At 42.1% G+C, this 14473-nt stretch overlaps 1 protein-coding gene across 4 annotated transcripts in view; it reads right to left on the bottom strand.

The window, feature by feature from the left end:
- The window catches only part of Vwa3b (von Willebrand factor A domain containing 3B), a 160110-nt gene that overhangs the window by 61449 nt on the left and 84188 nt on the right, over positions 1 to 14473 (bottom strand). For all 4 annotated transcript variants that reach the window (XM_031367215.1, XM_031367213.1, XM_031367216.1 and 1 more), the window contains 2 exons: positions 9080 to 9178; positions 5199 to 5375 (listed from right to left, as the gene is read on the bottom strand). In XM_031367215.1, coding sequence (XP_031223075.1) covers positions 5199 to 5375; positions 9080 to 9178 — 276 coding nt within the window. The remainder of the gene's footprint in view (positions 1 to 5198; positions 5376 to 9079; positions 9179 to 14473) is intronic.

Here is a 14473-nt window from a genome sequence, read left to right as displayed (position 1 = left end):
CTCAGGATCTACACGTCTCAGTCCCATAATGCCAGAATTGCAGGCACCCTCAGCCATGCCTGGCTTTTTACATTAGAGCTGGGGTTTGAACTCAGGTCCTCATGGTTGCAGAACATGGACTCTGACCCACTGACCCATTACCAAGTCTGTTAATTTTCATTAAAATCCTGCTGGGATTTTTGACTGGGCTTGTACTGAGTCGACAGATCCACTGGAGAGAACGCACAGCCTAGTGCTGCTAAGTCCTTTAGCACATTCAGAACACACTTCTCAGCTGGGCTTCTCCCTGGTCCGTGTGAAGGCCTTCCACATATTCTGATACAGTTATTATTATTACTTATAGTTATTATTATTACTATTATCATTATTATTGTTATTTCTGCTGCTATTTTCAGTGAGGTCTATTTAAATGTCTACTCTTTGCTAGTAGGAAGAAACAAAGTTGGGTTTTGTACATTTACTTTTACGACTTATGCTCTGGCTAAAGTAAACGACCAGGCACAGTGGCTGCTTTGAATATTCCATCAGATTTTCTACCTAGATGACAATGCTGGGTGAAAATAATGATAGACTTCTTCTCGACCGGTGCCTTTCGTCCTTTATGCTTCTGATGCCTTAGCTGGGACCTTGGGAAGATGGACCAGAGCAGCATCCTTGCAGCTTGCCTGGTATTTGAGGATTTTTATTACAGAAATGTGTTATTACTGAACTTGCTAAAAAGTTTTTCATGTATAAAGCAAGATGGTTACTTTTTTAAAAGACTTACTTAAGTTTGTAAGTATGAGTGTTTTACCCGAGTGTGTATCTGTATACGACATGAGGCCAGAAAAGTGTATGTGATCCTCTGAAACTGGAGTTAGTTGGTTGTCAGTTGACACGAGAGTGCTGGGAATTGAACTTGGGTACTCTGGAAGAGGAGCAAGCACTCTTAATCACTGAGCCTTCCCTGCAGCCTTAACTTCTATTTTGTCTGTAGTAAGCTGAGATATTTATTGGCAGTTAACCTCGTGACCCAGTAGATGGCCCCATACACATTCACACAGGGTCAGCATTGATTGGACTCTGGAAGCTATTAATTTTAGGAAGTCATCAGGGAGATTGGTTGGTGGATCCTGCGAGAGTTCAAAGGAAATAGAGGAGGATGTGTACATGTGTGAAATCTTCAAAGAATAAATAAAAATAACAATATTAGACGGGAGAGAGGGCTCAGCACTTAAGAGCATTGACTGCTCTCCCAAAGGAACAAATGTCTATGATCCAGTTCCAGGGGATCCAGTGCCCTCTTCTGTCCTCCAAGGGTACCAGACATGCATGTGGTCCACAGATACACATGCAGGCAAAATGTTCATACACATAAAATAAAACAAAAAATAGAACAAAAGAAACATTAAAAATAAATGTACCAATATGGTATGTTATGTGTTAATGTTCAAATGTTAAGCTAGAATTGTATCTCTGCACTGAATCCCTAAGAGAACACAAATGTCAGCCCAGGCTACTATGCCCAGCAAAACTCTCAATTACCATAGATGGAGAAAACAAGATATTCTATGACAAAACAAAATTTACACAATATCTTTCCATAAATCCAGCCCTACAAAGGATAATAGATGGAAAACATCAACATAAGGAGTAAAACTACACCCTAGAAGAAACAAGAAAATAATCTTTCAACAAATCCACACAAACCTAATTCCACCTCTTACAACAGAAACAACAGGAAGTAACAATTACTTTTTCTTAATATCTTAATATGAAAATTAATATTACCAACATATCCTAATCAATTGAAATCCAAAAATATGAGGAATTAGATATTTGTTGACTGTCATCCAATTGTCTCTCTAATTTGGTAATTGGAGGAGTAGGTCCAATATTATACAATCCATATACACTGTCAGCTTGTTCTTGACAGTGTCTTGCTGTGTACAACATAAGGGTCTTGAAATCTTGCTTCTCCTATCTCAGCCTCTCTATTAGTAGTATTGTTTATTTCATGTTTTTACACTATACTAGGGTTTTCAGAACAGCTTACATATTTCAAAAGTATTTATATACCCCCCCAAAAATGTAGGCAATTAAATTGGGAAGGGGGTTGTAAGAGAACAACAAAGAGTGAGACTGAATACTTTGCTTGACATTTATTAACTCTTGTATCAAGTTGGAAGAAGAGGACTTTATAAGTTACTCTTTCTCTGAGATGAATGCTTTTCCAAATTATCACAGCCAATGAACCAAATTCTTCCCTCACCTAATGTCTGTGCCACCCTCCATTGTTCATTGAAACAGTTGGTGAATGACGTTATGGATAGACCATCTTAATGCATACACCATTTCTTAAATGAATGTACCCTGTTCTCTGTGGGCTGAGAATAAATTCACTCACTCAAGTCAAATAGTTTTGACCATAGCAGGAAGTCTGTATCCAAAAATCGTGCCTACAACTCATTCCTTGGCACAGCAGAACTGTCAACTCTCAGCTTAGCTCCGATGGAGGTAAAATCCTTTGGTGATGTGAGGGTCATTGAAGTACAGCCTTATTACAATGAAATCCAATGTCTAAAAATTGTTCTTATTTTGGGCTTGTACCACAGTAAGAGCCAAGATTTTAAGCTCTACTAAATACAAAACAAACAAACAAACAAAAAAGACTTTATATATTTATGTTCATTTAAGAAAATACTAGTCGTGATGTATTATTTTAAAATATAGAGTTAATATGTTTGGAGTTATTTAAAATTTATATTGAGAAAAACATGTATTTTCAGTATTGCTATAGACAAGCATCTACATAAGACTGTTAAATTGGTTGTTGTTTTATATCAAACAACTTTTATAATATTTATTTTTATTGTTATAATATTTTATAAATTTTAAAGAACATGACAAAAAAGATATTGTAGGTACTGAAGGGAGAGAGTCTCTGTAGGATCTCTGGGAGGAGTTGGGGTGCAAAGGGGAAACAAGAATGTGATACAACTCTAGTTACTTAAAATATGTTTTTAAATGTTAACAAATTCAGATAAATTGAAATCATGTAACTTTTCTCATCATAATGCAATAAAAGTTTTAAAAAAAAGCATATAATATAAAATAAGCCAGGGTTTATTTCATCGTATTTCATCTTCTGAGTAGCTGTGATTACAGGCCTGTGCCACAAGGCCAGGCTTCTTTATAGAACTTTTATAATCTATAGTTTTATATTGGAGCCCGTGATTTACCTTGCACATGCGTGTTCTGTGTGTGTGAAGATCAGCACTAAAGCTGGGGCTCGTGGTTTTGCCTGTGGACGGTGAGTTGTTTTAACTGTTTGTTGAAAAAGTGATCTTTCCCTCTTTGAATTGTTTTGAACCTCTGTCTAAAAGTAGGCAGGTATGCTGTGCATGGGTATTCCTGCAACCAGTCCAACAGGGTATGTAGCTCTTTCCCACCACTCACACTCACACATACTCAAATACACACATACACACACTAACATACACACATTCCCACACACATGCACACACATGGTCACATACACAATACACATACACTCACACATCACATACATACATAATACACAAACACTCACATACACACATCACACACATACACATTCACATAAAAACACACATAGACACACACACACATACACATTCACATAAAAACACACATAGACTCACACACATAGACACACACACACATACACATTCACATAAAAACACACATAGACTCACACACATATACACACACACATACACACACACATACACATACACACACACACACACACATACACACACACACACACACACACACACACACACACCTTAATGTCAGCTACAGTACTTCTCCCTTTCATCATGGATAGACATTTTCCTGCTGTTCTGCAGGCCTGGCAATAATTGATCAGATGTCAGACTGTAGATGTTTTTGTTTCCCTCTCATTTTGGGGGGAGATTTGTTCAGTGATGCTTGCACTTAAGTTACTTTAATCCTTTCAAGTCCTGTCTTTAAGATATCTATTCCAGAAGCATGACCCCTCTGTATATTCCACAAAACATCTGAAAGAGCAATGGCCGCTCTTGCAAATACCCAAACAAGGACGAGGTTTCCCCTCCCCAGCTTGGGTGATCTCAGAGCACAGTCCACTGAGATCCTTTTGTCTGGTTCAGTTCTCAGAGGGTAGTCTCCTCAGTCCAAGAGTTGTTCAGGTCTCTGATGTGTCCTGATAAACCCCTGATAACAATTTAAAGTCTCTTCTTGGGTATACAAGAAGGAAAATGAGCAACAAGCTTGGATCCCTACAGAGGATCTTCTTGAGTTGGTGACCCACAAACCACAAGCCGCGAGAGAGTACATCCTTGTGTTTTCAATTGTTATTTGAAGCAGCAAGGCCTGGTTGGGGGATGTGTAATATTCACTTCCTCACCTTCCTTTACTAGAAAACTAAGCTACCCTAGGGGAAGGATCTTCTGCAGCCTACTAGCTGAGTAAGGAATGTGGCTTTTAGCATAATAAAGAGCTGGAGGCTGGCGCTGGGGCAGGAAGTACTGTAGAACTTCCAGGCAGGCAGAGATGCTGAGAGAAACAGGAGGAGGCAGAGCTGGAGTCCAGAGGAAGAGAGCTCCGAGGAACTACCGGGAGAAATGGAATGGTGGAGAATTCGGGGTAATGGGCACTAGCTGAGAGACTGAATCAGAAAAAAAAAAAAAAAAAAAAAAAAAAAACAAAAAACAAAAAACAAAAAAACCAACCCCAAATACCTTTAAACTATATAGATGTCTCCAGGTCTTAATGGAACCTCAAGTGAGATCCTCGAATGCCTGGCAAATATTGAGTACACATCCTGAGGCCAGGACCAGAGGACCAGGGAATACTTTCAGTTACTTTGTCCCCTTCCCCCATCAGTGTGAATTATTATCAGATGGTCACACAGTTGCATTCCTTGAGAAATTAAGAGGTAGCTACTTAGTATCTGCAATTTCTTGAAAGTTTCCCACACAGGTGTTTATACAGCAGCAGTCAAAAGCCTTTATATATGTGGTCTGGAGAAATGGCCCAGTGGTTAAAGGGCACTAGTTGCTCTTGCAAAGGACCCAGGTTCTATTCTTAGCAACCCTATGGTGGACAGAGTCTTAAACCAGCTTATGAGCTGATCTTTGAGGCTTGTAACACTCAAATGAATGAACCATTTGCTCAGTATACCAAGTTCCCACCTGAATATCCTGAACAGGATCCTTGCAGCCAAAGTTATAAGCGCGGAATTCGCCTCCAGTCAAAGCAGCAAGCTCCTTCAAGAACTCGTTCGCAACCTCATCATTGTAGCTGAAGGAGATGGCATAGATGGGGATGTTCTGAAAGAGTTTGACGTGGTCCATCACCATTTCTGGTGGCTGAAAAGATAATAAGGAGAATTTGAAGCCCTCTTCTAGCCTCCATAGGCACCAGGTATGGATATGGCAAACAGATATACGTGCAGACAAATACCTATACACAAAAGCAGTAAAACAACATGTTTTTGAAAAGAGTAAAAGAGAAAGACAAATGGTATTGTGTAAAAAAAAAATTCTTAATATTTTCCACGGGTGGTCAAATTCTGAGATAGGAGTTGCTCACACAGTGCATGATGTTTTTGTCAATGTGTTAGTTCAATCCAATAAGCAAACTGCCTACCAAGGAGCATGGAGCCCCAAAGGCCACCTCCTGAAGTCCGACATTGTGGTAGGAAAAAGGTTTCCCAAGCAGAATCACCTTTAAGTGCATCCAGCATAGAGGCCATGCCAATTGGGCTGTGGTCTGGGCTAGGGTGGAGACCCATTGGAAGAGCATCCTGGCCACTGGGATCCCACATCGTGGGTGCCTGGCTTCCCAATTTGGCTTCCAAACATCTCTACCAAAAGAGCCATTTCAGCTTTTGCCATGTTGTAGGCAATTTGCTTCTGAGAGACAGAAGGAGAGGTTAAATGTTCTTTTGAGGACTGGGTATTCTGTTTAGGGCCTGTGTGGTACTTTGAATGAAAATGGCCCCTCAAGACTCATAGGGAATGGCACTATTTGAAAGGATTCGGACCTGTGGCCTTGTTGGAATATGTTGGACCTTGTTGGCAGAGGTGTGTCACAGTGGACGGGGCTTTGAGGTTTCAAAAGCTCCAGCCAGGCCCAGTGTCTCTCTCTTTTCCTGCCGCCTTCCGAAACAGGTGTAATACGCCAAGCTAACTCTCCAGTACCATGTCTTCTGCGTGTCACCATGCTCTATGCTATGATGATAATGGACTAAACCTCTGAAACTGCAAAAGCTCCAACTAAATGCTTTGTTTTATAAGAGTTGCTATGATCGTGGTGCTTCTTTTACAGCAGCCGAGCACCCGCTAAGACAGCTTAAATTCCCGGTTACTCCTTAGAACTCTCAGTTCAGCCTTCCAAGCATCATGGGAGGTAGTTTGGGAAGGAGTGATAGCTGCCTGTCCATTCCTCTCATCCTTTTTAACTATGAAGACACTAGTTTTCTTTTCATGACAATGGTATCTATCGATTTAAAAAAAAAAAAAAGGACAAATGTAAGTAGATAGGAATGGCCAAACCATTCCAGTTTTGACTAATGAGACCTAGAAATTCTCAGGGAGCGATTTCCTTTCTAAAAAAAAAGGCAAAACAAAAGAATCTAATGTCCTTCTCCATTCTCGCAAAATGGATCTTTCTCCCGGAGCAGCTGCAGCCATGCTATATCCAGGAGGAAGGGGCACACATTCAAAGATGGTGGACTGTGAAGATAAGAGGAAGCCCGCCTTCTGGGACACACATGGGTGTGGGAGGTTATATTCCCCACCCCTGCAAAATTGGCTCTTTATCATCTGGCATTTGCCTGCCATTCTCCCTTTCCCCAGCTATTCCCTCCAAGTGACAACATAGCTAGCACCTCCACTTAATGGTGGAGACACTGGTCTGTACAGTTAGGTTTGCCAGCATCACCAAGTTCTCTGGTGATGACACTGGACTACATACCCCTAGAGGTGTCACCAGATGGCTTACTATATGGCATGGTGCATTCATTTGCTTGTTGACTCTCCTTCCACTAAAAGCTTCTCTGAAAACTGACACTGTGTCCACCTTGCTTACTGTCTGGTAACCTCAGGCTGAGAAGAGAAGCCCTGGTACTATATTTACAGGGTGCAGTGATGGAAATGCCATTTATTCCCTCAGAGCAACCCTGTGAGGGAGGAGAAGTAGCCTTGAACCACAGATGAGGAAACTCTAGTTAAAGAACATTTGCCCGAGGATGTGCTGATGGACAGGGCTGGGTCAGTCTCCAACCCAGGTTTCCACCTCTACCTTATTCCCAGTGCTCTACTCAGCTAGAGAGGAGGGCACATTAGAGCAACTTTGTAAGCCCATCACTGGCTCCCAGCCCCAGGCTCCACAGTGCTAAACTAGCATGGTGCTCCAGCACCCCCCTGTAGCATTAGAATGTGACCCCTGAGCTACTGAACCATCCTCATGTTTCTTGGGGCTTCTGAACATCTTTGTGCTCCCTGGCACCCCAAACCTGTTTGCTCTTCATTGGAATTGCAGTTGGGTTCCTAGCCAGAAAGTGGTTAACTCCTTTCTGCCTTCTCTACTCCCCTGCTGCCCGCTCCCAGGCTGGGCACCAAGCTCCGGGGACTCTCAAGTGAGTCCCTTCCTCCTGTCTTCACGCTTGCAGGCCCTTGTCAAGGTCTCAGCAGAAGCTTTGGCGTGTCCCTGACATTCTCAGGGAATGTTTCCAAACTAGGGAAGGGTGATAAGTTCTGCTCCTATGAAAGTCCCCATTGTGGTGACACACATCCCTCTAACCTGTACCTGACTCAAATATCCTTAAACCACTCACTCCCCTCCATGCCCTGATGGTTTTTCTCAGCACAACCCTGCTCCCCATACTACACTCTACACGCACCACCCAGGACAATTTGGTCTCCGTTCAGAAAGTTCTTTCTCCCCTTTCCAGACACAGTACAGATGCCCTTCCTTCTCTACTAGGAAACCCTTGTATAGCTGAATCCATCCCTCTGTGCAGTTAGACATAGAGCAGACAGCCTCAACGCCCTGGACTATGTCAAAATGAAACTGTGTATGTCTAGCACGTTCCCTAAGGCAAGGATCTCTTTCGCAGCCTCAGACTTTGGCACCACCTGGGGTACTCAAGAGTCATAGCCTGCCTCTGAATAGAAGGCGCAGTGAAGTTGACAGAGACAGCATTCCAAATTAAACTTCACCAAAGCACCATTTCTCTGCCATAAATCTACTGCGGCGGTAAAAATCCAGTGGCTTCGATATTTAATCCTTGAGTCATTTGACCCAGGGTATTTTAGAGTAGGCAGTCTGTGCATTATAAACATCTCCCAAGGCGGGATACATGTTGATACTAATTCACTTTAGCAGTCGATTTACATTGTGCTGGCCTGGAAAATCCTTGTATTTACTTAATGCCCGGAGTACTCGTCTTTCATTCACAAAGCTCGAAAGAAGCAGAACAGACGCTTCTGAAATATTTTCCAGGCAGGCTAAACAAAGCCAAGAATGTTTCGGTTGAAAGGCATGCTTTTGTTTAAGTGAGGGTGAAGCTAAAATTGGGGATGTGAACCAAGGATGTTGCCCAGAGACATGTTTAGATTGAGTCCTCAAAGGAAAGAAACTGAAAGCAATCTCCATGTTCCTGGTGTATAATAAAACACAATCTAGTGTGCAAGGCAGGCATCTCCTTCCCTGGGCATGGTCTCCAAGCCCTGGGTATTGAACCCAGAGCCCCTCCAATGCTTAGGCAAGCACTCAACCCCTGGGCTACATCCTTAACTCCCCTCCCCTTTTTTAAGTCTCTCGAACAGAAATTTGAGACAGTGTCTTGCAAAGTTGCTTATGCTGGCCTTGAACTCGTTCTATAACGAGTTCAGCAGCTGTTGAGTTGGTCAGTCCTCCTGCCTCAGCTTCCCTTGTATGTGGGATGACAGGTCTGAGTCAACAAGATCAGCTTCTCTGCCTGTGAAGAGCTCAGCACCCACCCCCCACCACGGCAGTCCCTTTTAGGAAACCCAACCCGCCTTCTTTGCCAGTTTTGAGTGAGTACCTGATCAGGTCTCCCATCTGTCAAAAGGTAGATTACTTGTGTTTCTTCATCGGCAAAAGCAATTTTCAGGGCATTGAGGGTATTTGTGGAACTTCCAACCTGTAGGCGTGGAGGGGAAAGATACAATCCAGAGAGCACATAAGCAAGCAAAGTGTATTCTTGGCTTCAACTAAAAAAAAAGAAAAGAAGAAAGGAAAGGGACTTCTGAAATAAGAGACAAAATTTCATTGACAAAATGGTTTAAGACCAGTGACCCCAAGAAACCAAGCCCTGTTGGTTTGCCATTGGGGTCTCTAGCCTGGCAGTTCAAGGTCTGCTGGAAGCCAAGGCTATGGATTTCCTGTCTTGACAACAGGGGTCTTAATGCAATTTCATCTGTGTGGTTTTGTGTGAACCGCTAACTCAGTTAAGGATGGCGCCTAATCAAGCTGCCCGAGTGCCCTCCTGATTGGGATCATGTTCGCTCCGACTCAGGATTTATTCATGCCACCCAGTATTTGGCAAACATGAGTGTGGCCTCGTTTTTAATGATGAACACATGAGCGTTTCTAGCATAAACCCAAATCTACAAAGGTCACGCTGGAAAGTGCACCTTAGAATGCTCAGGCATGCTATTGGGTCTTATGTGACTGCATGAGATCCTGGTGTTCTGCTTTGAGTGTGCTAGAGATAAACTAACACAGCGGGAAGCATGTACCTATGGGTTCCATGTCCCCGGGATTTAACCAACCAAGTTAAAAATGCGTAGAAAAGAAATTACACAGATACTGAATATCAGAAAAATTCATTATTCCCTAGATAATATATTATCATAAGTATTCACTATACTATAGTAAGTATAGTTACATTTTTATTGTATTAGATATAAGTAACTTGAAAGTGATTGAAAACAGACAGAAGGAGGTGCATAGCTCATACGCAAATATGCTCCGTTTTATATGAGCAACATCTGTCGAGTTTGGTATCCATGGGGGTTGGGGGATCCTAGAACCAGTTCCCCATAGCTACTGAGGGCTAACTGTAGAAATTAAAATCAAAGAGAATAAATTATGGCTTATTTTCTCTCTTCATAAAAGATTAATCATAACACCATCTATAATTCTTTGTGTGTGTGTGTATATATATATATATATTTTAAAGAATATATATATTACATGTCAAGAGGAACTGATGTTAGGTTTTTTTAACAATGCTACTGAACACATCAATTATAAAATAGAAAAATCTCACGAGTCATTACAGAGTGGAATGAAACCAGATAAATGTAGGTTTGCTAGAATGTACTTTAACATACAAAAATGAGCCTTACCAAGACATAATCCCTGTCTGTAAAATACACAGGACTGCAAGATTAACCCTTCCTCCTTGCCTCAGACCCAGGGTATCAATTCAACCGCAGTCATAAGCAAGAAAAACAACTGTGACTGGTCCAAGCCAGAGGGAATTTATACAAAGGGCATCCAGAGAGCTCACAGAACTGCCATCTGGCAGGGAAACCCAGCTTGGGACCTCACACCAGCAAAGGCCCCAGCCCTGCTGCAAGCCTGCCTGGCAGAGGCCCCACTGCAACACCACCAGGACACCAGATGCTGTTAGCTACACCACACCAGGCGCTGTCAGACATGAGAGAGACCAGCAGCCCGCTGCCACCCAAGAGGCTTCACCTGTTTGCATATGCCACCATTGTCACGGTTCTTGTTGGTAGACCCACCGTCTACGCTCACTGCCTCTTGGTTCAAATCCAGGAAGGTTACTCTCCAGTTGTGTGCCTGAGCCCCACACACACTTACACCTAAGCTGAAGGGAAGCCAGAGCTTCAATGTCTATATCAGGCTCTGCTCCCTTATAAGAACTGGATAGGGAGATGAAGACTGGTGGCCCAAGAAATGATGAGCATCCAGCTCATATCCCTTTCTGTTAAGAGATGCTCAAACCCAGTCCCAGGTGGGTCTCCTCCCATGCAGCTCCTTTCCCCTGGGCCTCTTTCATAAGCTTCTTTTCCATATTCATGGATACTTAACAAAGTACCCAAGATCCACTTTGCCATGCGTCATGCTAAGGCTAGAACACAACTTAGCAAACTGTCTTGAGGGGGCGCCTATGGCTGTGCTAGCAACCTGGAGACACTGCATTAAACACTATGCTGACCCCGCTACATGGATGCCTGGCATTGGCTGCATTACTCTAACAAGGTGGATAGCTCACCATGGAGTTGGCATGGAAAGCTACTAAAGACACATAGATGAGAAGGCAAATACAGAATATGATGTTCTCCCCCACCCCCTCTTCCTATGTTCAGGATTGGATGAGTAATTTTATTGTTGTAGCTTGTACATGAAGCGAGCTGTTGAAAAAGTGGTAGAGCCAAAGATAGTAAAAACATCTGAGTATATCCTGGCTTAAGCACCTATAGTTTCTATATTTTTACCTGGTGGCCCAAGGAGACTTGGACTTAGCAATTTCTATTCCTGTGTCCCCAGAAAGTCACCCACTAGGACAGGAAGCCCAGGGATATACCTCCCACTCCTGTGTCAGCACCAAGCAGGAACTAAATGGGAGTCCCAGCAGTGTGAGGTAGCTCTGAAAAATAATGGTTACTGGAGTGAAAGCTCACAAACATAAGCCAGCTCGGGCAGGCCAAAGACAGTGTCTGCCAGCTGAACTAGAAGAGTCTCCTGACACAATAATCAGATTATCCAGAATGCAATAAAGAAAAACCAGACATCCCCCCCCCAAAAAAAAAACAGAAACAGCTTGTTTGTTTGAGAAAAGTTGTCAGCTTAGAGATCTCTGAGACAATAAGGCAGATAGAATATTAGTGCTGTAAGTAAGAGTTCCAGAAAAGGAGAGAGGAGAGTGAGAAATTTTTAAAATATTCAAGAAAATCCTCAGGGGCTAGAGAGATGACTTGGGGGTTAGAAGTATGTACTGTTCTTGTAGAGGACCCAAATTTACTTCCCAACACACATGCTGGGTGGCTCACACTCATGTGTCACAGCTCCGGGGGATACGATGCCTCCAACCCATGTGGGCACCTGCACATGTATGCACAGCCCCGCTTTACAAACATATACATAAGTTAAAATAATGAAAATAATTTTTTAAATCTAAATTTAAATTTATGCTGAAAAGTATAAGGACTATAATTCAAGAAGCTGAGAAAACCCAAATAGGTTAAAAATCATAGCTAGATACATTGTATGTAAAGTTCTTAAAATTAAAGCCAAAACACCTGCCCCCCCCAGAACAGTCAAAGAGAAATAACATAACATATTGCATTGCCCATAAGGAATTCCACTCTGGGTGGCAGCCACATCTCATCTGAAACCACAGAAACATAAGGAAGTGGCTGGACATGTTTCATGTATCAAGAGGAATGGATCCACAGTCATAACTCACATCTGGTGGGAATACTTACTTTGGGGCTGATAGAAAAGCATAGGACTCTATAAGTGAGAGGCTCATCTTTAAAGGGTGACTAATGAAAACTTACAACTCAAAAGAAGCAATAGAAGAAACTCAAACCCTGAACGTGGAAGGCATTGCAGAAGGCCACCCTTAACTCCCTAAACTTCTCCAGTCACATGTTATGGTTGGGGTAGGTTTCATGGCATCTAATGGTTGCGTACCGGAGAGCCATTTCAGTAACTCATTTAAGGTGGATGGAGCAGAAAGAGTATAAACTGAAAGCAGGCCTCTTAGCTTGGAGTCATCTTACATCAGTGTGGGGAGCTATAGTAAGTAGCAACTTTGTATAAGGAAAGCCATTAGGACAAAACCAGAGTGCTACAGTAGAAAGCAAAATGGAATGCTACAAGTTACCCAAGGACCCAAGAGAAGGCAAGAAAGAGTAAAGGATGAACCTGCGGATACACCGTAAGCAAATAACCAAACTGTAGACATGAGCTTTAGATACTAACAATGCATACACAAGGCTCTAGTACCCACTACTTGACAGAGATCAGAGAACTACTTACAGTCATGACCAGATCCCTTGATCCTACAAGAACTCACTTTACATACAGTAACGTGGACAAACTGGAGATATGAGGATGAAAGTGATGCATTACAGATTTATTCTTTTATAGCAGGGATAGGACACTTAGTACACTTTAGGTTTGTGGATAGAGTTGTTGGTTTTCACTTGGGTTTGATTTTTGTGTTTTGAGTCGAGATCTTGCTTGGTAGCTAAGAAGGCTTCTACTTCATTATCCTCCAACCTCAGCCTTCTGGGTGCTGGGATATGCATGTATTACAAAGCCTGGCGTACCACATACTTCAGAGCAGTGAAAGTACTAAGGATAAGAAGGGATATTAAATAATGATAGAAGGCACAATCTACAAACACAGAAACTCTAAATACATATGCACTTAACAATAAAATCTTAAAAAACACAAAGCAAAAATGTGTTAGATCTAACAAAGACAAAAAAAAATAAAGAAGTGGCCAATTATGGTTATCTTCTCTAACACCCAGCACCATGGTAGCCACATTCTATAAATTTAATTTATTAATTTTCCATAATTTCTACTAAGTTTTAATTTTTTATGAAAAACAATTTACTATATTGAAAATAAATCTTGCCGAGGATGCCTTCAGCAATCATGGAGTCAAAATTAATAATAGAAAGACAACTTGAAAACCTCCCAACACTTGGAGATCAATTAGCACATTTTTAATAATTCATGGCCCAAAAAAAAGGAAACATGACATTTAAAACTTACTAGAAATTATGGGACATTAAGTAAAACACGTAAACCTGTAGAATGCGGCTCCCACAGTGCTGGTGGGGAAATCTGTGCTCATTAGTAGTTCACGCTGGAACCATGGAAACACCTCCAGAAGCCAGCTGTGCTACTAAATGAAGAACCTTCACAAGGCAGAGTGATGCCTACTAGGAGCAAGTATGAAGAAGGACATGACACAAGAGAACAGCAAACTGAAGACAGGGTGGCTCTTGAAAAAAAAAATAGTCAGTGTAGGTTGGGTGCAGTGATTCCTGCTGCAATCTCAACACTTAGGAGGCTAATGGGAGGCTGGACTGGAGCCAGCCTGGGCTACCCAGCAAGGGATTGTCTCAGAAGAAGCCAGGCATAGTGGCACACACCCATAATTCCAGTTATTGAAGAGACTGAGACAGGAAGACTTCAAGTTCAGGGCCAGCCTGGGCAACTTAGCAACACTAACCTCAAACTAAACATTTAAAGATGAAGTTCAATAAGAACACTTGCCTGCCATGTTCAAGGCCCTGGTTCAGTTCCCAGTGCCCAAACCCAAACAAACAACAACAACAAACCCAAAAATCTGAAGAGCGTTCTAGAAAATGCCATCAGTGTTCTTCAAACTCGTCCAAATGGCATAAATCCAAGGCAGACCAAGAAGCTTCCTCCTGC

This window comes from Mastomys coucha, unplaced genomic scaffold (assembly GCF_008632895.1).
Source record: "Mastomys coucha isolate ucsf_1 unplaced genomic scaffold, UCSF_Mcou_1 pScaffold14, whole genome shotgun sequence".
Classification (NCBI taxonomy): domain Eukaryota; kingdom Metazoa; phylum Chordata; class Mammalia; order Rodentia; family Muridae; genus Mastomys; species Mastomys coucha.
The sequence above is the reverse complement of the archived record's forward strand: the minus strand, read 5'-3'. Positions and strand labels throughout refer to the sequence as shown.